Source organism: Tachyglossus aculeatus, chromosome 1, assembly GCF_015852505.1.
Source record: "Tachyglossus aculeatus isolate mTacAcu1 chromosome 1, mTacAcu1.pri, whole genome shotgun sequence".
Classification (NCBI taxonomy): Eukaryota; Metazoa; Chordata; class Mammalia; order Monotremata; family Tachyglossidae; genus Tachyglossus; species Tachyglossus aculeatus.
The window spans coordinates 1478949-1505090 of NC_052066.1; the positions used below are offsets into that span (position 1 = coordinate 1478949).

Below are 26142 nucleotides of genomic sequence, written 5' to 3' on the forward strand. Positions count from 1 at the left end.
CAGTACTAAGTGCTCAATAAGTACCACTGATTAATCGGTCAATTGATTGGGAGAAAGGAGCTCGGAGGCTCTTTTAGGGAAGAGATGTCGAAGCTGGGATCAATCAAAGTTCCTCGGGCGGACGTGTCCAGAACGGAAGGATAGCTGAGGGTCAGTTGGGAAAGGGCACTCGGGCCTGCAGTAGAGTCTGCTCAGGGGGCTCCGAGATCTCTTCCCTTCGGCCTCCACTGAGGAGGCCGGCAGCGAGACTCACTCACGCTTGCTAGACGACAGATCCAAGAGACAGGCTGGGGTCCGAACGGGCGAACAAGACAGAGTCAGAGCCTCCACCCCCTCTGGCCCTCCCATCCAAGCATTCCCAGGTGTGCCCCGGGAGCACCGCCTGGGAATTCTGGCCAGGAGCGTGGCCCGACCTGTCGTTACAAATGGCAGCAACCAGGTGGACAGCGTGTGTATTGTTCCCGACTCCGGGCCACGCTCTGATGGGGAGGACCAGGCACCGGTGTCTGGTGGTATTCCAGGGAGGAGGGAGCTGCCGTTAAAAATAATCCTGTCCCACTTCCCGCCACTTGTCCCGACCCCTTGAGAAGGTCCAGGAGACCCCGCCAGAATTCTGCCTGTCACGGGGCGAGGGAGGGGCTGTTGTCAGCGACGTGCCATCTCTGTCCTCTGCAGGGCCATGGGGCCTGAGGGGGCGAGCCAGGAACCAAAGCCCGTACGATATATTTAGATATTCAAAGCTCCACACGCTGGCAAAGATCCTTACCCGAGGCTCTTTTTCAAGCCCGAGGAGGCAAGGGAGGGAAGGTACATTGTGTCCTGGATAAAAAAACGCGGCCAAGGACTGGAACAGGCTTGGGACAGGCTTTATTTTAGCCTTTCCGTAATAAGAGAAGCAGCGTGGCTTAGTGGCTGGAGCCTGGCCTGGGAGTCAGAAGGACCTGGGTTCTAATCCCGGCTCCCCCACGTGTCTGCTGTGTGCCCTTGACCCTCAACCTCAATCCCACAACACTTATGTCTGTGTCTGATAATTTTTTTTATGGTATTTGTTAACCATTAACCTCCCAGCCTCCTGTCTCTCCCTGCTCCAGCCCATACCAAACTCCGATGCCCGGATCATTTTTCTACAGAAGCGTTCGGAGCACGTCACCCCACTCCTCAGAAAAGTCCAGTGGTGGCCCATCCACCTCCGCATCAAATAAAAACTCCTCACCATTGGCTTTAAAGCCCTCAATCACCTTGCCCCCTCCTACCTCACCTTGCTTCTCTCCTTCTCCAACCCAGCCCGCATAGTTCACTCCTCTGGTGCCGCTAACCTTCTCCCTGGGCCTCCATCTCGCCTGTCTTCATCATCATCATCATCAATCGTATTTATTGAGCGCTTACTGTGTGCAGAGCACTGTACTAAGTGCTTGGGAAGTACAAGTTGGTAACATATAGAGATGGTCCCTACCCACCCACCCGCTGGCCCACGTCCTGCCTCTGTCCTGGAATGCCCTCCCTCCTCAAATCCCACAGACAGTGCACATAGTAAGCGCTCAATAAATACGATTGATGATGATGTTGATGACAGTGACTCTACCCCAGCCTTCAAAGCCTTATTGAAGGCCCATCTCCTCCAAGAAGCCTTCCCTAACTAATCCCCCCTTTCCTCTTCTCCCACTCCCTTCTGTGTCGCCCTGACTTGCTCCCTTTGCTCTTCCCCCTCTCCCGGTCCCACAGTACTTAATACTTATCTCTAATTTATTTATTACATTGATATCTGTTGCCCCCCTTCTAGACTGTAAGCTTGTATACGTCTGTTTAATGTTGTATTGTACTCTCCCAAAAGCTTAGTACAGTGCTCTACACCCAGTAAGCACTCAATAAATACGATTGAATGAATGAATGAAGGTAAGCACTAACTATGTGCCAGGCAGTGTACTAATTGCTAGGGTGGATACAGTCAAGCTGGACACAGTCCATATTCATTCATTCATTCAATCGTATTTATTGAGCGCTTACTGTGTGCAGAGCACTGTACTAAGCGCTTGGGAAGTACAAGTTGGCAACATAGAAAGACGGTCCCTACCCAACAGTGGGCTCACAGTCTCAATCCCCATTTTACAGATGCAAGAGAAACGAGGCACAGAGAAACGAAGCATCCAAGGTCACATGGCAGACAAGTGGTGGAGCTGGGATTAGAACCCAGGTCCTTCTCACTCCCAGGCCTGTGTTCTATCCACTAGTCCATGCTGCTTCCCCATTTATTTTAATGTCTGATTCCCCCTCTAGACTGTAAGCTCCTTGTGGGCAGGGAACATGTCTACCAACTCTGTTAAAATAAATTAAGGCTATGGACATAAGTACTGTGGGACTCTGTTGTACAATAATGAAAATAATAATAATAATAATAATGGTATTTGTTAAGCACTTACTATGTGCCAGGCACCGTACTAAGCGCTGGGGTAGATACAAGCAGATCGGGTTGGACACAGTCCATGTCCCACATGGGACTCACAGTCTCAATTCCCATTTTACAGATGGCATAACTGAGGCCCAGAGAAGTGAAGTGACTTGCCCAAGATCATTCAGCAGGCCAGTGGCAGAGCTGGAATTAGAACCCATGACCTTCTGATTCCCAGGTCTGTGCTCTAGCCACTACCCCATGCTGCTTCTCCCAAGCCTTTAGTACGGTGTTCTGCACATAGTAACCTCTCAATAAATACCATCGATTGATTGATACGGATCCAAGGTCAAAGGCCACGCAAAAGGGAAAAGGAGTCAGGGAAATGAGGGGTTAGTCAGGGAAAGCTTCATGGAGGAGGTGTGATTTTAGTAGAGAAGCAGCGTGGCTCAGTGGAAAGAGCCGGGGCTTGGGAGCCAGAGGTCATGGGTTCTAATCCTGGCTCTGCTTCTTGTCAGCTCTGTGACATTGGGCAAGTCTTTTAACTTCTCTGGGCCTCAGTTCCCTCATCTGTAAAATGGGGATCGAGACTGTGAGCCCCATGTGGGACAACCCGATCACCTTGTATCCCCCCCAGCGCTTAGAACAGTTCTTCATACGTAGTAAGCGCTTAACAAATGCCATCATTATTATTATTATTTAGTAGGACTTTGAAGGTGGGGAAAGCGATGGTCTGTAGGACGTGAAGGGGAAGGGAGTTCCAGGATGGAGGCAAGATGTTGGTGAGGGGTGGACAGAGAGATAAAAGAGATCTAAGTCCAGTAGTAAGTTGTCCTTTATTTTGTTATTTATTTTATTTTGTTAGTATGTTTTGTTTTGTTCTCTGTCTCCTCTTTCTAGACTGTGAGCCCACTGTTGGGTAGGGACTGTCTCTATGTGTTGCCAACTTGTACTTCCCAAGCGCTTAGTACAGTGCTCTGCACACAGTAAGTGCTCAATAAATACAATTGATTGATTGATTGATTGATTGTCCTTAGAGGAGCAGAGTATGCTGGGCTGGGCTGAAGTACGGGATCAGCAAGGGGAAGTAGGAGGGACACCCGTCCACATGTTTTGTTTTGTTGTCTGTCTCCCCCTTCTAGACTGTGAGCCCGTTGTTGGGTAGGGACCGTCTCTAGATGTTGCCAACTTGGACTTGCCAAGTGCTTAGCACAGTGCTCTGCACACAGCAAGCGCTCAATAAATCCGATTGAATGAATGAATGAGGGGGGTGTGCTAATTGACGGCTTTAAAAGTCGATGCTGAGGGGTTTCTGTTTGCTGCGGAGGGGGACGGGCAACCACTGGAGGGTCTTGAGGAGTGGGGAGAGGTGGTCTTAAGCGCTTAGTACAGTGCTCTGCAATAGTAAGCGCTCAATAAATACGATTGATTGATTGATTGGTCTGAGCGTTTTGGAGAGACTGATGCGAACAGTAGAGTGAGGAATGTAGATGACAGAGAGGGCAGAGGCTGGAGGCAGGGAGGCCTGGGGAGGAAACACTGATGCAGGCAGGAGTCGAGGCAGGATCTGACAAGAGCTCGGACCGGTGTGGTGGCTGTTTGGCGGGGGGGGGGTGGGCAGGAAGGCCCCCTCACCCTCCCCTCACCTAACGTAAGCACTTAGGACAATGCTTTGCGCACAGTAAGCGCTCAATAAATACAATTGAATGAATGAATGAATGAATAACTCGCAAATCGGCTTGCACTGGGGCCCTTGCTCTCCTCCTCCCCTCCCCGTTGCCCCCTCCCTCCCTCTACCCTACCCCCTTCCCCTCCCCACAGAACTTATATATATTTGTACAGATGTATTACTCTATTTCTTTTATTTGTACATATTTACTACTCTACTTTATTAATGATGTGTATATAGCTATAATTACATTTATTCTGATGGTGTTGGCACCTGTCTTCTTGTTTTGTTGTCTGCCTCCCCCTTCTAGACTGTGAGCCCGTTGTTGGGTAGGGACCATCTCTATATGTTGCCGACTTGTACTTCCAAGCACTTAGGACAGTGCTCTGCACACAGTAAGCGCTCAATAAATTCATTCAATCGCATTCTCCCCCTTTTAGACTGTGAGCCCACTGTTGGGTAGGGACTGTCTCTATGTGTTGCCAATTTGTACTTCCCAAACGCTTAGTACAGTGCTCTGCACATAGTAAGCGCTCAATAAATACGATTGATTGATTGACTGATTTATCAATAAATACGATTGAATAATCGTATAATCAATAAATACGATTGAAAGAATGGATAGATGGATGGATGGATGGATCAGCGTGGCTCAATGCAAAAGAGCACGGGCTTTGGATTTCTGAATGGTCATGGGTTCAAATTTCGGTTCAAATCTCGGCTCTGCCAGTTGTCAGCTGTGTGACTTTGGGCAAGTCACTTCACTTCTCTGTGCCTCAGTTACCTCATCTGTAAAATGGGGATTAAGACTGTGAACCCCCCGCGGAACAACCTGATCACCTTGTAACCTCCCCAGCGCTTAGAACAGTGCTTTGCACATAGTAAGCGCTTAATAAATGCCATTGCTATTATTATTATTATTATTATTATTATTATTATTATTATTATTATTATGGATGGTCCCCACGACGAGGCAGAGTGACGCTGCCTGTCAGTTATTCATCTGTAAAATACAAATAAAATAGATTGTGAGTCACTTGTAGGGCCAGGCTGTGTGTCCGATATCTTAATCTTGTCTCTATTCAAGGTGTTTTGCATAGATAGCACTTAATAAATGTTGCATTTAACTTAAAGTAAATTTAGGAACACTGATGGAGAATTCATGCAGGCCATTCTCCTTTTTTTTTCTCCTTTTAAGTGCTTAGCACAGTGCTCTGCATGTAGTAAGTACTCAGTAGATATGATAATGCAATAGAGACTTCAGTTCAACTAGTCGAGAGTGCTTTAACACTAGGTGAGTTTTGGTGCTATTGATGTCTGACTACTTGTTTTGTTTTGTTGTCTGTCTCCCCCTTCTAGACTGTAAGCCTGTTGCTGGGTAGGAACTGTCTCTGTTGCCGAATTGTACTTTCCAAGCGCTTAGTACAGTGCTCTGCACACAGTAAGCGCTTAATAAATACGATTGAATGAATGAATGAATGAGTAACTTGCAAATCGGCTTGCACTGGGGCCCTTGCTGAGCTGCCCCCGGCCGACACCTGAGCAGCAGCAGTGAAAGGTGTCTCGGGGAGTGCGAATATTTCATGTCTACCAGCTGTGGTGTTCTCTCCTAAACGCTCAGCACAGTGCTCTGCTCACAGTAGCCTGGAAACGCTGGAGGGTTGGGAACGTGTCTACTAACTCTGATGTCCTTCCCGCAGCGCTCAGTGCAGCGCTCTGCACAGAGGAGATTGTACACTCCTTGAAGACAAGGATTGTGTCTACTAACTGTCGTATTCATTCAGTGGTGTTTATTGAGCTCTTACTGAGTGCAAAGTACTGTACTAAGCGCTTGGGAGAGTACAGTAATCATAATAATAATATTGGCATTTATTAAGCGCTTACTATGTGCAAAGCACCGTTCTAAGCACTGGGGAGGTTACAAGGTGACCAGGTTGTCCCACGGGGGGCTCACAGTCTAAATCCCCATTTTACAGATGAGGGAACTAAGGCACAGAGAAGTTAGGTGACTTGCCCAAAGTCACACAGCTGACAACTGGTGGAGCCGGGATTTGAACCTCTGCCTCCAAAGCCCGTGCTCTTTCCACTGAGCCACACTGCCTCTCTACAACAATATAACAATAAACTGACAAATTCCCTGCCCACAACGAGCTTACAGTCTAGAGCAGAAGTGGCATGGCCCAGTGGCTAGAGCCCGGGCCTTGGAGTCAGAAGGTCATGGGTTCTAATCCCAGCTCCGCCACTTGTCCGCTGTGTGACCTTGGCAAATCACATCGCTTCCCTGGGCCTCAGTTCCTTCATCTGTAAAATGGGGATTTAAGACTGTGAGCCCCAGATGGGACAGGGATTGTGTCCAACCCGATTTGCTTGTATTCCCCTCCAGCACTTAGTACAGTACCTGGCACATAGTTAGCACTTAATAAATACCACAATTTTTTTTTTCATCCCTGACTCTCCCCAGTGACCCAACATGGACCATCCAACATCCCTGACTCTCCCCTCTCCATCCTTGACTCTCCCCTCTTTCTGGCCTCTTTTTTTATGGTATTTGCTAAGCGCATGCTGTGTGTCAAACGTAGTATGGAAAGTACAGTCCAGCAACACCTGGAAAGGGCAATACAGCAATAAAGAGAGACAATCCCTGCCCACAGCTGACTCACAGTCTAGGGGGTGGGGGGAGACAGGCATCAAAACAAGTAAACAGACATCAATATAAATAGACATAAATATATACATAGATACACAAGTGCTGTGGGCGGGGAAGGGAGCAAGTCGAGGCGATGCGGAAGGGTAAGCGCTTAATAAGTATTATAATTATTATTATTGTTTTATTATCTCTGGCCACTGCAAGCTTCCAATCTGGTGGTTTCCACCTGCTCTGTGGGCAGCAGGAAGACCAAGATTTCTGGGCCTCACACTTTTTGCTTTTTCTTTTTTCAGATCTTGAATCCGAATTTCATCCAGGATGGTGAGTTGTGTCCGGTCCGCGCCCATTCCCCTTACCCATCTGTCCCAACCCCCGACCCCTGACCTCACCCTCCAACCTACCCCCTGCCCACCTGCCCCCGAGGCCTGTGGAGCATCCCATGCAACACAGCTTCATGGCTAGAGCCCATGCCTGGGAGTCAGAAGGACCTGGCTTATAATTCCGGCTCCGCCACTTGTTTGTTGTGTGGCCTTGGGAAAGTCACTTTACTTCTCTGTGCCTCAGTTCCCTCATCTGTAAAATGGGGATTAAGACTGTGACCCCTATGGAGGACAGGGGCTGTGTCCAACCTGATTCATTTAAATCTACTGCGACGCTTCAAACAGTGCCTGATCCACGGGTTCTAATCCCAGCTGCATCACTTGTTGGCTGCGTGACCTTGGGGAAGTCACTTCACTTCTCTGGGCCTCAGTTCTCTCATCTGGGGATTGAGACTGTGAGTTCCACGTGGGACTGTGTCCAACCTGATTTGCTTAAATCACCCCAGCGCTTAGTACACTGCCTTGCAGATAGTAAGCACTTAACAAATATCACCATCATAATAACATAGTAAGCACTTTACAATTTTGGAGTCAACTTTGGAAACAACTTCAAGGCTGTCCATCACCTCGCCCCCTCCTACCTCACCTCCCTTCTGTCCTTCTCCAGCCCAGCCCGCACCCTCCGCTCCTCCGCCGCTAATCTCCTCACCGTGCCTCGTTCTCGTCTGTCCCACCATCGACCCCCGGCCACATCATCCCCCGGGCCTGGAATGCCCTCCCTCCACACATCCGCCAAGCTAGGTCTCTTCTTCCCTTCAAAGCCCTACTGAGAGCTCACCTCCTCCAGGAGGCCTTCCCAGACTGAGCCCCCTTTTTCCTCTCCTCCTCCCCATCCCCCCTGCCCTACCTCCTTCCCCTCCCCACAGCACTTGTATATATATTTGTACAGATTTATTACTCTATTTTATTTGCACATATTTACTATTCATTTTGTTAATGATGTGCATTTAGCTTTAATTCTATTTGTTCTGACAACTTGACACCTGTCTACATGTTTTGTTTTGTTGTCCGTCTTCCCCTTCTAGACTGTGAGCCCATTGTTGGGTAGGGACCGTCTCTATATGTTGCCTGCTTGTACTTCCAAAGCGCTTAGTACAATGCTCTGCATTCATTCATTCATTCGTATTTATTGAGCGCTTACTGTGTGCAGAGCACTGTACCAAACGCTTGGGAAGTACAAGTTGGCAACATATAGAGACGGTCCCTACCCAACAGTGGGCTCACAGTCTAGTAGCACACATGAGGCCTCTGCAAGAGGAGGGCAGCAATGGGGCCGCCACCGCCGCATCCCTGGGAGTCAGGTGCGCCCCTGCTCCCTCACATCAATCAGCTCACCTCCTCCAGGAGGCCTTCCCAGACTGAACCCCCTTTTGAATAATTCTATTTATTTTATTTTGTTAGTATGTTTGGTTTTGTTCTCTGTCTCCCCCTTTTAGACTGTGAGCCCACTGTTGGGTAGGGACTGTCTCTAGATGTTGCCAACTTAGACTTCCCAAGCGCTTAGTACAGTGCTCTGCACACAGTAAGTGCTCAATAAATACGACTGATTGATTGATTGATTGAATGAATGAATGAACGAGTCAGAGGTCATGGGTTCAAATCCCAGCTCCACCAATTGTCAGCTGTGTGACTTTGGGCAAGTCACTTCACTTCTTTGTGCCTCAGTTTCCTCATCTGTCAAATGAGGATGAAGACTGTGAGCCCCACGTGGGACAACCTGATCACCTTGTAATCTCCCCAGTGCTTAGAACAGTGCTTTGCATATAGTAAGTGCTTAATAAATGCCATAACAGCGTGGCTCAGTGGAAAGAGCCTGGGCTTTGGAGTCAGAGGTCATGGGTTCGAATCCCGGCTCCACCACATGTCTGCTGTGTGACCTTGGGCAAGTCACTTCAATTCTTTGTGCCTCAGTTCCCTCATCTGTAAAATGGGGATGAAGACTGTGAGCCCCCCCTGTGGGACAACCTGATCACCTTATAACCTCCCCAGCGCTTAGAACAGTGCTTTGCACATAGTAAGCGCTTAATAAATGCCATCTTTATTATCATTATTACTATTATTAATGGCCCCGCCCCCCCCATTGTGCGCACGGCCCCGCCCTAAAAGTGGCTCCGCCCCCCCGATCTGAGTCTGCGCACAACCCCGCCTTAAAGAGTGGCCCCGCCCCCGACGTGAACGTATGATAGGCCCCGCCCACAACAGTGGCCCCGCCCCCGAGGCCTGAGCATGCGCACGGCCCCGCCCCCGGTCTGCGCCTGCGCACGGCCCCGCCCTTAACAGTGGCTCCCGCCCCCGGCCTGCGCCTGCGCACGGCCCCTCCTTGTGTAACGGCCACGCCCATATAAGTGGCCCCGCCCCCTGGCCTGCTCCTGCGCCAACGGCCCCGCCCCCGGCCTGCGCCTGCGCAAACGGCCCCGCCCCCCGCCCCTGACCATCCTTTTCACAGGCCCCGCCCTCCGCCCCCAATAATAAGAATAATAGTAACAATAATCATAATAATTGTGGTATTTCTTAAGCACTTCCTGTGTGCCAGGCGTTGTACTAAACGCTGGGGTGGATACAAGCCAATAATAATAATAATAATGTTGGTATTTGTTAAGCGCTTACTATGTGCAAAGCACTGTTCTAAGCGCTGGGGGGGAATACAAGGAGATGAGGTTGTCCCATGTGGGGTTCACAGTCTTAATCCCCATTTTACAGATGAGGGAACTGAGGCACAGAGAAGTGAAGTGACTTGCCCAAGGTCACACAGCAGACATGTAGGGGAGGCGGGATTCGAACCCATGACCTCTGACTCCCAAGCCCGCGCTCTTTCCGCGGAGCCACGCTGCTTCTCCAATCGGTTTGAACACAGTCCCTGCCCCTCATGGGACTCACAGCCTCCATCCTCATTTCACAGATGAGGGAACTGAGGCACAGAGAAGTGAAGTGACTTGCCCAAGGTCACACAGCAGACATGTGGGGGAGGCGGGATTCGAACCCATAGCCTCTGACTCCCAAGCCCGCGCTCTTTCCGCGGAGCCACGCTGCTTCTCCAATCGGTTTGAACACAGTCCCTTCCCCTCATGGGACTCACAGCCTCCATCCTCATTTTACAGATGAGGGAACTGAGGCACAGAGAAGTGAAGTGACTTGCCCAAGGTCACACAGCAGACATGTGGGGGAGGCGGGATTCGAACCCATAGCCTCTGACTCCCAAGCCCGCGCTCTTTCCGCGGAGCCACGCTGCTTCTCCAATCGGTTTGAACACAGTCCCTGCCCCTCATGGGACTCACAGTCTCCATCCCCATTTTACAGCCGAGGGAACTGAGGCACAGAGAAGCGAAACGACTTGCCCCAGGTCACACAGCAGACGACTAGCGGGGTCAGGATTAAAACCCAGGACCTTCTGACTCCCGGGCCCATGTTCTATTCACTACGCCTAAGAAAAATACTAACTGTGGTATTTAGCGCTTACTATGAGTCAGACACTGTACTAAGCCCTGGGGCAGATGTAGGCCAATTGGGCTGTGCACAGTCCCTGTCAATCAGTCAATCAATCAATCAATCGTATTTATTGAGCGCTTACTGTGTGCAGAGCACTGTACTAAGCGCTTGTGAAGTACAAGTTGGCAACATATAGAGACAGTCCCTACCCAACAGTGGGCTCACAGTCTAAAAGGGGGAGACAGAGAACAAAACCAAACATACTAACAAAATAATGGGGCTCACAGTCTTAGTTCCCATTTTACAGCTGAGGGAACTGAGGCCCAGAGAAGTGAAGTGACTTGCCCAAAGTCACCTAGTTGACAAGTGGCAAAGCTGGGATTTGAACCCATGCCCTCTGACTCCTCTCCTCCTCCCCATCCCCACCACCCTACCACCTTCCTCTCCCCACAGCACCTGTATATACATTTGTACAGATTTATTACTCTATTGTACTTGTACATGTTTACTATTCCATTTATATTAATGATGTGCATTTAAGCGCTTAGTACAGTGCTCTGCACATAGTAAGCGCTCAATAAATACGATTGATGATGATGATTTAGACTGTGAGCCCACTGTTGGGTAGGGACTGTCTCTATATGTTGCCAACTTGTACTTCCCAAGGTCTTAGTACAGTGCTCTGCACACAGTAGGCGCTCAATAAATACGATTGATTGATTTAGCTTCAATGCTGTTTGTTCTGAAGACTTGACACCTGTCCACATGGTTTGTTTTGTTGTCTGTCTCCCCCTCTAGACTGTGAGCCGGTTGTTGGGTAGGGACCGTCTCTATATGTTGCCGACTTGTACTTTCCAAGCGCTTAATACAGTGCTCTGCACACAGTAAGCGCTCAATAAATGCGATTGAATGAATGAATATTGGCCTCACCCCTCACCCCGCTCTGTCCCGCAGTGGCCCCGGAGTTCCTGGTGCCGCTGACCGACGTGTCATGCCTGCTGGGGGCATCGGTGACGCTGCAGTGCAAGGTGTGCGGGAGACCCCGGCCCAGCGTGGCCTGGAGGGGCCCGGACCAGACCGTCCTCAGCCTCCACGCCAGCAGTGCCGCCTACATCGCCTCTGCCAGGTGCGAGGGGGCTCGGGGCGTCTGGGGGGACCTCCTCAGCCCGGGACCACCTCGGCTCGGGTGGGCATCCTGGCACCTCTTCACCCCGGGACGTCCAGCCCGGGCACGCACGGTGGGAGGGGGCGAGGGAGGGGCGAGGGGCTTGTCCCCACTATCTCACCACCAACCCCTCGCCCTCACCCACGTCCTGCCTCTGCCCCTGAACGCCCTCCTCCTCAAATCCCACAGACGATGACTCTCACCCCATTCAAAGCCTGAAGACCCCCCCATCTGAAGGCCCGCCTCCTCCCAGAGGCCTTCCCAGGCTAAGCCCTGCTTTCCTCTTCTCCCACTCCCTTCCACATTGCCCTGACTTGCTCCCTTTCTTCATCCTCCCCCACCCCCCCAGCACTATACCACTTACATCCATCTCCCTCAATTATTTATTTCTATTAATGTCTGTCTCCCCCTCTAGCTAGTCTATCATCATCATCATCATCATCAATCGTATTTATTGAGCGCTTACTATGTGCAGAGCACTGGACTAAGCGCTTGGGAAGAACAAATTGGCAACATCTAGAGACAGTCCCTACCCAACAGTGGGCTCACAGTCTAAAAGGGGGGGAGACAGAGAACAAAACCAAACATACTAACAAAATAAAATAAATAGGATAGATGTGTACAAGTAAAATAAATAAATAGAGTAATAAGTATGTACAAACATATATCCATATATACAGGTGCTGTGGGGAAGGGAAGGAGGTAAGAAGGGGGGGATGGAGAGGGGGACGAGGGGGAGAGGAAGGAAGGGGCCCCTCGCCCTCACCCACGTCCTGCCTCTGCCCCTGAATGCCCTCCTTCCTCAAATCCCACAGACGGTGATTCCCACCCCATTTAAAGCCTGAAGACCCCCCATCTGAAGGCCCGCCTCCTCCCAGAGACCTTCCCAGGCTAAGCCCTGCTTTCCTCTTCTCCCACTCCCTTCCACATTGCCCTGACTTGCTCCCTTTCTTCATCCCCCCCTCCCAGCACTATACCACTTACATCCATCTCCCTTATTTATTTATTTCTATTAATGTCTGTCTCCCCCTCTAGCAAATCTAGAGGGGGAGACAGACATTAATAGAAATAAATTAATAGAAATAAATAAATGAGGGAGATGGATTTATTTATTTCTATTAATGTCTGTCTCCCCCTCTAGCTAGTCTAGAGGGGGAGACAGACATTACTAGAAATAAATTAATAGAAATAAATATATGAGGGAGATGGATTTATTTATTTCTATTAATGTCTGTCTCCCCCTCTAGCTAGTCTAGAGGGGGAGACAGACATTACTAGAAATAAATTAACAGAAATAAATAAATGAGGGAGATGGATTTATTTATTTCTATTAATGTCTGTCTCCCCCTCTAGCTAGTCTAGAGGGGGAGACAGACATTACTAGAAATAAATTAATAGAAATAAATATATGAGGGAGATGGATTTATTTATTTCTATTAATGTCTGTCTCCCCCTCTAGCTAGTCTAGAGGGGGAGACAGACATTAATAGAAATAAATTAACAGAAATAAATAAATGAGGGAGATGGATGTAAGTGGTATAGTGCTGGGAAGCGGGGGTGAAGAAAGGGAGCAAGTCAGGGCAATGTGGGCAGGGAATTTTCTCTGTTTATTCTTGTATTGTACTCTCCCAAGCGCTTAGTCCAGTGCTTTGCACACAGCAAGCGCTTAATAAATATGAATGAATGAATTCCAGGGTGTCCAGGCCGGACAGGCCTGGCTGGAGGGGGCGGGGGGGGGGGGGGTGGTCTCAGCCGGGGGCATCCAACCAGGACAGGACCAGTGGGGGTTGCCAATTTGTACTTCCCAAGCGCTCAGTACAGTGCTCTGCACATAGTAAGCGTTCAATAAATACGATTGATGATGATGATGATGGTTGGAGGAGGGTCGGGGGGGGGTCTCGTTCCGATGGGTCTGGCCAGGACAGGACAAGCGGGAGGGGATCAAGGGAGCAGGGTCTCGTCCCGGTGCCTGGGGGGCAAGGGGCACCCCGGGGGTCTCCCACCTCTATATAGGGTCAGTACAGGGGTCAGGATGGGTCAGCACAGGGACCAGTGCATCCCAGTAGCGCTGCACTAAAGACAGGAGGAAATGCAAAACTGTCGAAAAGGAGAGGTATCAGGGCTAGAAGGAGATTTGGGAATCATCCGCATAGAGGTGGGAGTTGAAGCTGTGGGAGCGAATGAGTTCTCCAAGGGAGTGGGTGTAGATGGAGACTAGAAGGGGACCCAGAATTGAGCACTGAGGGGGTGGGAGGCAGAGGAGGAGACTGAGAATGAGCGGCCAGAGAGCTGGGAGGAGAACCAGGATAGGACAGTGTCCGTGAAGCCTAAAGGTTGGATAATATTTCCAGGAGAAGGGGGTGGGCCACAGTGTCGACGGTAGTGGAGAGGTTGAAGAGAAGAGTTATTCGTCCATTTAATCAATCATATTTATTGAAGGTTTACTCTACGCAGAGCACTGTACAAAGCACTTGGGAGAGTACAAAATGACAATAAACAGAAACGTTCCCTACATAAAATGAGTAATTACAGATTTATAAATGTTACAGGGTTGTTGTTATCAATCAATCGTCTTTATTGAGCGCTTACTGTGTGCAGAGCACTGTACTAAGCGCTTGTTAGTTGGGGCGGGGGGCTGTGGGGGGGGGTCCGGGTTTTCCACTCATCGTCACCACCTTCCCCAAGTGGGAGGGTTGTGTCCCCACTGTCCAGAACAGAAAATTGAGGCTCAGAGAGGTTCACCAGGGTCTCCCGCACCCATCGTCCACTCGGTCATGCCGGGTCACAGTCCTGAGGGTGGAAGGGGTGACCGGCATGGACCAGGGTGGGGGTGCAGAGGCCCCGGCCTTCGCCCCCGGCCCCTGGCAACGCCACTTTCCCGCCTCCCACAGCGACTCTGGCGAAATCTCCCTGAAGATCTGCAATCTTATGCCACAGGACAGTGGCATGTACACGTGCATCGCCACCAATGACCACGGGACCGCATCCACATCCGCCACGGTCAAAGTCCAAGGTACCCGGGGGGTGGGGTTCGCGGTTGGGACAGGGACCACCACCCCCACACTCATTCATTCAATCCTATTTACTGAGCGATTACTGTGTGCAGAGCGCGCTACTAATCGCTTGGGAGAGTACAACAATAAACAGACACAGACCCCGCCTTGGGGTCCCCCCGTAATAATAATGGTATTTGTTAAACGATTACTATGTGTCAAGCACTGTTCGAAATAATAATAATAATGGTATTTGTTAAACGATTACTATGTGTCAAGCGCTGTTCGAAGCGCTGGGGTGGAGACGAGGCCATCAGGTTGGACGCTGTCTCTGCCCCCCCATGGGGCTGACCTGGTCCCCCGAAAACAAGGGGACCATGGGCCTGTGTCCTGGGGTGACGGACAGAGAGAAGCAGCGAGGCTCAGGAGCACGGGCTTAGGAGCCGGAGGTCGTGAGTTCTAATCCCGCCTCTGCCACTTGTCAGCTGTGTGACTTGGGGCAAGTCACTTAACTTCTCTGCAGTTCCCTCATCTGTAAAATGGGGATGAAGACCGTGAGCCCCTCGTGGGACAATCTGATCACCTTGTGTCCTCCCCAGCGCGTAGAACAGTTCATTGCACATAGTAAGTGCTTAACAACTGTCATTATTATTATTATTATGGACCGGGCTCTGCCCCCTCTGCCTCCTCTGTGCCCGGCCAGGTGTCCCGGCTGCCCCGACCCGGCCCATAGCTCAGGAGCGGAGCTGCTCCTCCGTCATTGTGCACTGGCAGCCCCCGCCGAGCACGGGGAACTGCACCATCTCCGGCTACACGGTGGAGTACCGGGAGGAAGGTGAGCGGTCGGGGCGGCGACGGGCTGGGGTCCCCGGGTGGGGTCCAAATGTAACCTTCCTCGGAACCGACCCAGAATGGCGGCACTAACCGGCGCTGGTCCAGCCAAGAGGGCCACGCTGCTAACGTTCCCTACTAACATTCTCCTTCATTCATTTAGTGAATTGATTTATTTTTATTTTCACTTTTATTATCATTTATTTTTAATAATTACTATTTTACTTTTAACCATTATTTTTTTAGTATGTATTGAGCACTTACGTGCGGAGCGCCGTACTAAGCGTTCGGGAGAAGACAATAGAACGATAAGCACATTCCCTGCCCACAGTGAGCTGACAGTCTAGAGGGGGAGATAGACGTCAGTAGACATTAATAAATGACAGATCTGGACATCATCAGCATCATCATCAATCGTATTTATTGAGCGCTTACTGTGTGCAGAGCACTGGACTAAGCGCTTGGGAAGTTCAAGTTGGCCACGTAAGTGGTGTGGGGCTGGGGGGGGGGGGTGAATAAGGGAGCGAGTCGGGGTGACGCGGAAGGGAGTGGGAAAAGCAGAAAGGAGAGCTTAGTCAGGGAAGGCCTCCTGGAGGAGATGAGCCTTCATTAAGGCTTTGGAGTGGGTGAGAGTGATTGTCTGTGGGATGTGAGGAGGGAGGGCGTTCCGGGCCACAGCTGGGAGCTCACCTCCTCCAGGAGGCCTTCCCAGACTGAGCCCCTTCCTTCCTCTCCCCCTCGTCCCCCTCTCCATCCCCCCATCTTACCTCCTTCCCTTCCCCACAGCACCTGTATATATGTATATATAGTTGTGCATATTTATTACTCTATATATTTATTCATTTATTTTACCTGTACATATCTATTCTATTTATTTTATTTTGTTAGTATGTTTGGTTCTGTTCTCTGTCTCCCCCTTTTAGACTGTGAGCCCACTGTTGGGTAGGGACCGTCTCTATATGTTGCCAATTTGTCCTTCCCAAGCGCTTAGTACAGTGCTCTGCACATAGTAAGCGCTCAATAAATACGATTGATGATGATGACGTGGGCCAGGGGTCGGCGGCGAGATAGATGAGGTGGAGGCCCGGTCATTCACTCATTCAATCGTATTTATCGAGCGCTTACTGTGTGCAGAGCACTGTACCAAGCGCTTGGGAAGTCCAAGTCAGCAACATATAGACGGTCCCTACCCGACAACGGGCTCACAGTCTAGAAGCGGGGGGACAAACAACGAAACAAAACATGTAGACGGGTGTCAAAGTCATCAGAACAAATAGAATTAAAGTCCAGAGAGAAGGTTCACACTAGTGCGGGCTAGGTTTCCCCTAACGCTAATCCACTTGAAAATCTATCGCTCCCTGTAACCCGTAAATTCCTCGTGGGTAAGGCCGTCTATTCCGACTCTCTTGTAGGGTTCTCTCCCAAGTGCTTAGTCCAGTGCTCTGCACACAGTAAGCGCTCAATAAGTAGCATCGATTGCTTGGCTTCTCATCGGTGCACCCCCAGACCGTCCCGCCCAGCCCCCCGGGAGCTCCCCCAGCCCCTGCGGGTCCCCCCCTGCCCCGGGGCCTCCCCAGACTTGAGATTGTCCCGGGGTTTTAGGGCCCCAGGCTTGGCAGCAGTCAGTGGCGTCCACGCTGGACACCTACCTGGTGGTCCAGGACCTGGGCGCCGGCCGCGCCTACCAGTTCCGCGTCAGTGCCAGTAACCCCTGGGGCATCAGCCCGCCCAGCGAGGCCTCCGACTTCGTCAGGCTGCCCGAGGCCGGTGAGGAGCCCCCACCAGACCCCTGCCCGGGCCCGGGGGTGAGGGCGGGAGGGAGGGGTGGACACACGGGGGGACGGAGGGGGTTGAGGTCGCCTGGGTTCACGCCATCGCTCCGCCTTGCTGGATCCGACCGAGGGGCATCCCCAGACCACCCATCAGACCACCCGGGGCATCCCTAGACTGCCCCCGGGGTGCCCTCAGACCTCCCTGGCATCCCCAGACCGCCCCATCCGACCACCTGGAGCACCCCTAGACCGCCCCCCCCGGAAACCCCCCAGCCTGTTCATACCCCATCTCTTCCTCTCTCCTCCTTCCCCCTATCCCCCCATCCCCGCCGGTGGGCCACTCGGCCCTCCCCGTGGGCAGACTCGGCCCCGGCCGGGGCCACCATCACCTGGAAGGACAACTTCGAGCTGGCCTACACGGAGCTGAACGAGATCGGGAGGTACGGGCTCGGGGATCTGGGGTCCCGGGGGGGTCCCAGGGACAGGAGGAGGAGGAGGAGGAGGAGGAGGAGGAGAGGGTTCCTGCTGGGACCCCCTACCCCCCACCCCTCCCCTAGGCCCAGCAGAGCCGTCCGGGAGCCCAGGAGGTCATGAGGCGAGGGAGAAGGGGGTGTTCTGTGAGGGTCAGGGGGCTTAGTGGAAAAAGCCCGGACGGGGACGTCAAATGACCTGGATTCTAATCCCGCCTCCGCCACCCGTCTGCTGTGGGACCTCAGGCAAGTCACTTCACTTCCCTGGGCCTCAGCGACCTCATCCGTAAACTGGGGATTCCATCCTTGCTCTCCCTTCTACTTAGACTTGGAGCCCCGATGTAAGACCTCCCCCTTTTAGACTGTGAGCCCACTGTTGGGTAGGGACCGTCTCTATATGTTGCCAACTTGTACTTCCCAAGCGCTTAGTACAGTGCTGTGCACACAGTAAGCGCTCAATAAATACGATTGATGATGATGATTAGCCTGTATCTACCCCAGTGCTCAGTACAGTGCTCGGCACATAGCGCTTCACAAATATCCCAATTGTTATCATAACTGTTATTGTGGTTGAGAAGCAGCGTGGCTTAGTGGAAAGAGCACGGGCTTAGGAGTCAAAGGTCAATCAATCAATCAATCAATAGTATTTATTGAGCACTTACTGTGTGCAGAGCACTGTACTAAGCGCTTGGGAAGTACAAGTTGGCAACATATAGAGATGGTCCCTACCCAACAGTGGGCTCACAGTCTACAAGGTCTTGGGTTCTAATCCCAGCTCCGCCACTTGTCAGCTGTGTGACCCTGGGCAAGTCACTGTGAGCCCACTGTTGGGTAGGGACTGTCTCTGTACGTTGCCAACTTGTACTTCCCAAGCGCTTAGTACAGTGCTCTGCACACAGTAAGCGCTCAATAAATACGATTGATTGATTGATTGATTCTCTGGGCCTCAGTTACCTCAACTGTAAAATGGGGATTAAGACAGTGAGCCCCACGTGGGACAACCTGATAACCTTGTATCTACCCCAATGCTTAGAACATAGGAAGCGCTTACAAATACCAATATTATTATTATGACTACTATTGCTATTATTATCATTAATAATAATAATGAGGAGGAGGAGGAGGAGGGAGAGAGGAATTCAGCTGTAGTTTCATCATCAATCGCATTTATTGAGCGCTTACTATGTGCAGAGCACTGTACTAAGCGCTTAAATAAAAGAAGTTCTGTAGTTTCGGACCTCCCGCAGCCCCAGACTCGGACCCTGGTGGGGTCAGCGGTTCTCTCTCCTCCATCTTCGGCCCCCCTGTCCCCATTCTCCTCCTAACCGCCCCCCTCCCTCCCTCCCTTCCTTCCCACCTTCCCGGCCGGCATGTGCCGGCCGCCCACCTGGCACGTGCTGGCCGCCCACCTGGCACGTGCCGGCGGCCCACCTGGCACCCCCTCGCTGCCCAACAGGGGCCGGTTCGCGGTGGTGAAGAAGTGCGTGCACAAGACGACGCGGAAGGACGTGGCCGTCAAGTTCGTCAGCAAGAAGATGAAGCGGAAGGACCAGGTGGCCCACGAGGCATCGCTCCTGCAGCACGTGCAGCACCCCCAGTTCCTCACCCTGCACGGCACCTACGAGTCCCCCTCCGCCTACATCCTCGTCCTGGAGCTGTGAGGGTCACTCGCCCCCCGCCCCGTCCCGGCATTCCAGCAACCAATCCACCAGTGGGATGTATTGAGCCCTCGGCGGGACAACAGAGTGGGGAGATGGGGGGGACACAGTCCCTGGCCGGCAGGAGGTCGGGGAGGGTCCCAACCTGGGGAGAGGTGTCCAGTCAAGGGGGAAAGGGATGGGGGAAAGTCCAGCCCGGGAAGAGGTGGCGGCAAAAGGGGGAGGGGAACCCCCCCTAGAGAAGCAGCGCGGCTCAGTGGAAAGAGCCCGGGCTTTGGAGTCAGAGGTCATGGGTTCAAATCCCCGCTCTGCCAACTGTCAGCTGGGTGACTTTGGGCAAGTCACTTCACTTCTCTGGGCCTCAGGTACCTCAATCTGGAAAATGGGGATTAAGACTGTGAGCCTGATTGCCTGGTAACCTCCCCAGCGCTCAGAACGGTGCTTTGCACATAGTAAGCGCTTAATAAATGCCATTATTATTAATCCAGCCTAGGACGAGGTGACCAGCAGAGGGGGAGTCCAGGCCAGGGACAAGGTGCCCAGAAAAGTGAGGGGAGGAGTGGAGCCCGGGGCAACGTAGCCAGAAAAAGTTGGGGGAGAGGGGGAGGGGGAGACCAGCTTAGGGCCAGGTGGTCAGCAAAGAAAGGGAGAAGAGTCCAGCCTGGGATTGAGGTAGCCAGCAAAGGAGTGGGGAGAGTCCCGGCTAGGGCAAGGTGGCCAGCAAAGGTTGGGGGGGGAGTCCAGCCCAGGGTGAGATGTCCGGCGGTGGTGTCGCCATCGTCCATCAGCGCAGTGGACGGCGGCAGCCCCCCGTCCACCCCCCCCCACCCCGCAGAGAGCGGGCGTCCGGTCCGTTGGTCACCCGTCCCCCCGGGATCCCCCGGGGCCTTCCGTCGGCAGGGTGGAGGACGGTCAGCTGCTCCATCACGTCCTGAACCACGGCGAGCTGATGGAGGCCGAGGTGGCCTTCTACATCCGAGGCACCACGGAGGCCTTGCAATACCTGCACAACTGCAGGGTGGTGCACCTCGACATCAAGGTAGGCGGATGCCCGGGATGCCCGCCCGCGTTTCCTGACCGCTTCCTCCATGCGGACCCCTGGACTGAGTGCCTGGGAGGGCCTTCTCTCTGATCTCCCATCCTCGTGTCTCTCTCCACTTCAATCCATACTTCATGCTGCTGCCCGGATTATCTTTGTCCAGAAACACTCTGGGCATATTACTCCCCTCCTCAGAAATCTCCAGTGGCTACCAATCAATCTGCGCATCAGGCAGAAACTCCTCACCCTGGGCTTCAAGGCTGTCCATCACCTCGCCCCCTCCTACCTCACCTCCCTTCTCTCCTTCTACTGCCCAGCCGGCAACCTCCGCTCCTCCACCGCTAATCTCCTCACCGTACCTCGTTCTCGCCTGTCCCGCCATCGACCCCCGGCCCATGTCATCCCCCGGGCCTGGAATGCCCCTATTCCCTCTGCCCATCCGCCAAGCTTGCTCTCTTCCTCCCTTCAAGGCCCTGCTGAGAGCTCACCTCCTCCAGGAGGCCTTCCCAGACTGAGTCCCTTCCTTCCTCTCCCCCTTGTCCCCCTCTCCATCCCCCCCATCTTACCTCCTTCCCTTCCCCACAGCACCTGGATATATGTTTGTACATATTTATTACTCTATTTATTTATTTATTTATTTTACTTGGACATATCTATTCTATTTATTTTGTTTTGTTGGTATGTTTGGTTTTGTTCTCTGTGTCCCCCTTTTAGACTGTGAGCCCACTGTTGGGTAGGGACTGTCTCTATGTGTTGCCAATTTGTATTTCCCAAGCGCTTAGTACAGTGCTCTGCACATAGTAAGCGCTCAATAAATACGATTGATGATGATAATGATGATAGACTTAGTAGTCCCGGCCCCTGCCCTCAAGGAGCTTCCAGTCTCTTGTGTGCAGAGCACTGGACTGAGCGCTAGGAAGAGGCCCATTGCGACCTGACGGCCGGCCTACTGTACTGTGGGCTCCATTTTTGACGCGATTTTCCCCCCCCCCACCCTGCTCTCGACTCTCCCCCTGCCCCGCCGGCTCTCGCCCCTCTCCTGCCCTTCCCCCGTCCCCCTCCCCGACCCCTCCTCCTCTCTTCCCCTCCCTCCGCCCCTCCCCATCCTTCCTCCTCTCTTCCCCTTCCCCTCTCCTCCCCTCCCTCCGCCCCTCCCCATTCATTCATTCAATCGTATTTATTGAGCGCTTACTGTGTGCAGAGCACTGGACTAAGCGCTTGGGAAGTACAAGTCGGCAACATATAGAGGCGGTCCCTACCCAACAACCGGCTCACAGCCTAGAAGGGGGTGACAGACAACAAAACAAAACATGTGGACAGGTGTCAAGTCATCAGAATAAACAGAAGTAAAGCTAGATGCACATCATTAACAAATTAATAGAATAGTAAATATGTACAAGTAAAATAGAGTAATAAATCTGTACAAACAAATATACAGGTGCTGTGGGGAGGGGAAGGGGGAGAGGTAAAAGGGGGCTCAGTCTGGGAAGGTCTCCTGGAGGAGGTGAGCTCTCAATAGGGCTATGAAGGGAGGAAGAGAGCTAGCTTGGCGGATGGGCGGAGGGAGGGCATTCCAGGCCAGGGGGAGGATGTGGGCCGGGGGGTCGACGGCGGGACAGGCGAGAACGAGGCACAGTGAGGAGGTTAGCGGCAGCAGAGGAGCGGAGGGTGCGGGCTGGGCTGGAGAAGGAGAGAAGGGAGATGAGGGAGGAGGGGGCGAGGGGATGGACAGCCTTGAAGCCGAGAGTGAGGAGTTTTTGCTTGATGCATAGGTTGACTGGTAGCCACTGGAGATTTTTGAGGAGGGGAGTAACATGCCCAGGGAGTTTCTGCACAAAGATGACCCGGGCAGCAGCGTGAAGTATAGACTTAAGTGGGGAGAGACAGGAGGATGGGAGATCAGAGAGGAGGCTGATGCAGTAATCCAGTCGGGATAGGATGAGAGATTGAACCAGCAAGGTAGCGGTTTGGATGGAGAAGAAAGGGCGGATCTTGGCGATGTTGCGGAGGTGAGACCGGCAGGTTTTGGTGACAGATTGGATGTGAGGGTGAACGAGAGAGCGGAGTTGAGGATGACACCAAGGTTGCGGGCTTGTGAGATAGGAAGGATGGTAGTGCCGTCTACAGTGATGGGAAAGTCAGGGAGAGGGCAGGGTTTGGGAGGGAAGATAAGGGGTTCAGTCTTGGACATATTGAATTTTAGATGGCGGGCAGACATCCAGATGGAGATGTCCTGAAGGCAGAAGACCCGAGCCTGAAGGGAGGGAGAGAGAGCAGGGGCAGAGATGTAGATTTGGGTGTCATCAGCGTAGAGATGATAGTTGAAGCCGTGGAGGCGAATGAGTTCACTGAGGGAGCGAGTGTGGATAGAGAACAGACGGGGACCAAGAACCAACCCTCAAGGAACCCCTATGGTAAGGGGATGGGAGGAGGAGGAGCCCGCAAAGGAGACTGAGAATGAATGGCCGGAGAGATAAGAGGGGAGAGGACGGAGTCTGTGAAGCCAAGGTTGGACAGTGTGTTGAGGAGAAGGGGGTGGTCCACAGTGTCGAAGGCGGCTGAGAGGTCCAGGAGGATTAGGACAGAGTAGGAGCCATTGGATTTGGCAAGAAGGAGGTCATCGGTGACCTTTGGGAGGGCAGTTTCGGTGTAGGGGACGGAAGCCAGATTGGAGGGGGTCGAGGAGAGAGTTGGCGTTGACCCTTCCTCCTGTCTCTGTCGCCCCCGCCACCCCCCCACCGTCCCGCGTCGGTCAGCCGGAGAACCTGCTGGTGGACGCCCGGCTGCCGGTGCCGCGGGTGAAGGTGATCGACCTGGAGGATGCGGTGCAGATCACGGGCCCGTGGCACGTGCACCGGCTGCTGGGCAGCGCCGAGTTCGCGGCGCCGGAGGTGGTGCGCGGGGCGCCGGTGGCGCTGGCCACCGACCTGTGGAGCGTGGGCGTGCTGGCCTACCTGCTGCTCAGCGGCGTCTCGCCCTTCCTGGACGACAGCAAGGAGGAGACCTGCGACAACGTCTGCCGGGCCGACTTCAGCTTCCCGCCCGAGTACTTCGGCGCCGTCAGCCTCCACGCCCGCGACTTCGTGTCCGCCCTGCTGCAGCCCGACCCCCGGCGGAGGCCCACGGCCGCCACCTGCCTCCGGCACCCCTGGCTGCAGCCCCACCGCCCTGGCCACCCCGGGGCCACGGGGGCCACCGGGGACCCCGGCTCCCCCGGCTCCTCCGGATCCTCCCCGGCCCCGCTGGACACGGCGCGGCTGGCCGGCTTCGTGGAGAGGCGCAGGCTGCAGCACGACGTCCGGCCGCCGCCCCCGCCCCACGCCTTCCACGGCTGCAGCCCCAGGCGCCCGCCGCCCCCCGACACCTAGGCCGAGACCCCCGGGACCAGGGCGTGACCCCGGGCGCCCGCTCCATCCGGGCACTTACGCTCGCCCCCTCGGGGCCAGGACCCGCCCGTCAATCTCGGCCACGTGCCTGCTCCATCCGGGCACCCACGCTCGCCCCCTCGTGGCCAGGACCGGCCCGTCAATCCCGGCCACGTGCCTGCTCCATCCGGGCACCTACGCACGCCCCCTCGAGGCGAGGACACGCCCGTCAATCTTGGTCACGTGCCCGCTCCATCTGGGCACCCACGCACGCCCCCTCGCGGCCAGGACCCGCCCGTCAATCTCGGCCACGTGCCCTCTCCATCCGGGCACCCACTAACGCCCCCTTGGGGCGAGGACCCGCCCGTCAATCTTGGTCACGTACCCGCTCCATCCGGGTACCCACGCACGCCACCTCGGGGCCAGGACCCGCCCGTCAATCTCGGCCACGTGCCCGCTCCATCCGGGCACCCACGCTCGCCCCCTCGTGGCCAGGACACGCCCGTCAATCCCGGCCACGTGCCCGCTCCATCCGGGCACCTACGCACGCCCCCCCCGGGGCCAGGACCCGCCCGTCAATCTCGACCACGTGCCCGCTCCATCCGGGCACCTACGCACGGCCCCCTGGAGACGAGGACACGCCTATCTATCAATCTTGGCCCCGTCCCATCCGGGCACCTACACACGCCCCTCGGGGATGAGAACGCCCCACACACACGCCTTCAGCGGCGTCAGCCCTCGGCTCCCGTTCCATCCAGGCACCTACACACACACACACACACACACCCATCAATCAATCTTGGCCCCACCCCCACCACGCGCCCGTTCCATCGTAATAATAATAATGATAGCATTTGTTAAGCGCTTACTATGTTTAAAGCACTGTACTAAGCGCTGTGGGGGATACAAGGTGATCAGGTTGTCCCACGTGGGGCTCACAGTTTTAATCCCCATTTTACAGATGAGGTCACTGAGGCCCAGTGAAGTGACCTGCCCAAAGTCACACAGCTGACAACTGGCGGAGGTGGGATTTGAACCCACGACCTCTGACTCCAAAGCCCGGGATCTTTCCCACTGAGCCACGCTGCTTCTCTCCATCCGGGCACCTGGACACGCCCATCAGCCTTGGCCACGCCCCTTCCTCAGCTTCAACCCTCGGCGCCCCCTCCTTCCGGGCACCTAGACACGCCCCCTGGCGATGAGGACACGCCCATCACCCCTGGCCACGCCCCCCGCCACGCGCCTCCCGCACTCGGCTCCGGCTCCATCCGGGCACCTAGCCACGCCCCCAAGCACGCGCCTTCCTCAGCTCGGGCCCTCTCCATCCGGGCACTTAGAGGCCTGTCAATCCTGGCCACGCCCCACCCCGCGTCTTCCACAGAGTCAGGCCCACGTCATCATCATCAATCATATTTATTGAGCGCTTACTATGTGCAGAGCACTGTACTAAGCGCTTGGGAAGTACAAATTGGCAACATATAGAGGCAGTCCCTACCCAACAGTGGGCTCACAGTCTAAAATGGGGAGACGGAGAACAAAACCAAACCTACTAACAAAATCAAATAAATAGAATATTCAGTCCTATTTATTGAGCGCTTACTACTTACTGTGCGTAGTAAGTGCTTCAGCCCCAGGCGCCCAGCTCCCCCTCTTCAGGACCTAGACTCGCCCCCCCGACCTGGCCACCCCTCGAGAGCCCAGCCCTGCCCCCCAGATAATAATAGTAATAATAATAATAATGTTGGCATTTGTTAAGCGCTTACTATGTGCAGAGCACTGTTCTAAGCGCTGGGGGGGGATACAAAGCGATCAGGTTGTCCCACGTGGGGTTCACAGTCTTCATCCCCATTTTACAGATGAGGGAACTGAGGCTGAGGGAAGTTAAGTGACTTGCCCGAGGTCACACAGCAGACATGTGAGCCCACTGTTGGGTAGGGACTGTCTCTCTATGTTGCCAATTTGTACTTCCCAAGCGCTTAGTACAGTGCTCTGCACACAGTAAGCGCTCAATAAATACGATTGATGATGATGATGTGGTGGAGTCGGGATTCGAACCCATGACCTCTGACTCCAAAGCCCAGGCTCTTTCCACTGAGCCACGCAGATCTGGTCAGGCCCCCCAGGTGCCCACCCCCGAGGACTACTGGAAGGCCACACCGCCCCAGAACCAAGCCCCCCACCCCAGCCCCTCAAAGCCAGCACTTAGGAACAGTGCTTTGCACATAGTAAGCGCTTAATAAATGCCATCATTATAATAACTTCAGGGCCAGGCTTCCCCCCAACCCCCAACAGGCCAAGGCAGCCCCCCACCCCCCTGCCCTGGCCCAGCATCCGGCGGGTC

General features: G+C 53.7%; 1 protein-coding gene across 1 annotated transcript in view; it reads left to right on the top strand.

Moving 5' to 3' along the window:
• Positions 1-23809, top strand: part of KALRN (kalirin RhoGEF kinase) — a 288617-nt gene extending 264808 nt beyond the window's left edge. Inside the window, exons 52-60 of the mRNA XM_038752830.1 lie at positions 6996-7023; positions 11463-11634; positions 14565-14686; positions 15370-15501; positions 17100-17264; positions 17631-17709; positions 19196-19396; positions 20298-20436; positions 23193-23809. Of these exons, the coding sequence (XP_038608758.1) occupies positions 6996-7023; positions 11463-11634; positions 14565-14686; positions 15370-15501; positions 17100-17264; positions 17631-17709; positions 19196-19396; positions 20298-20436; positions 23193-23804 (1650 nt within the window). The 3' untranslated portion in view covers positions 23805-23809. The remainder of the gene's footprint in view (positions 1-6995; positions 7024-11462; positions 11635-14564; positions 14687-15369; positions 15502-17099; positions 17265-17630; positions 17710-19195; positions 19397-20297; positions 20437-23192) is intronic.
• The last annotated feature ends 2333 nt before the right edge of the window (positions 23810-26142 follow it).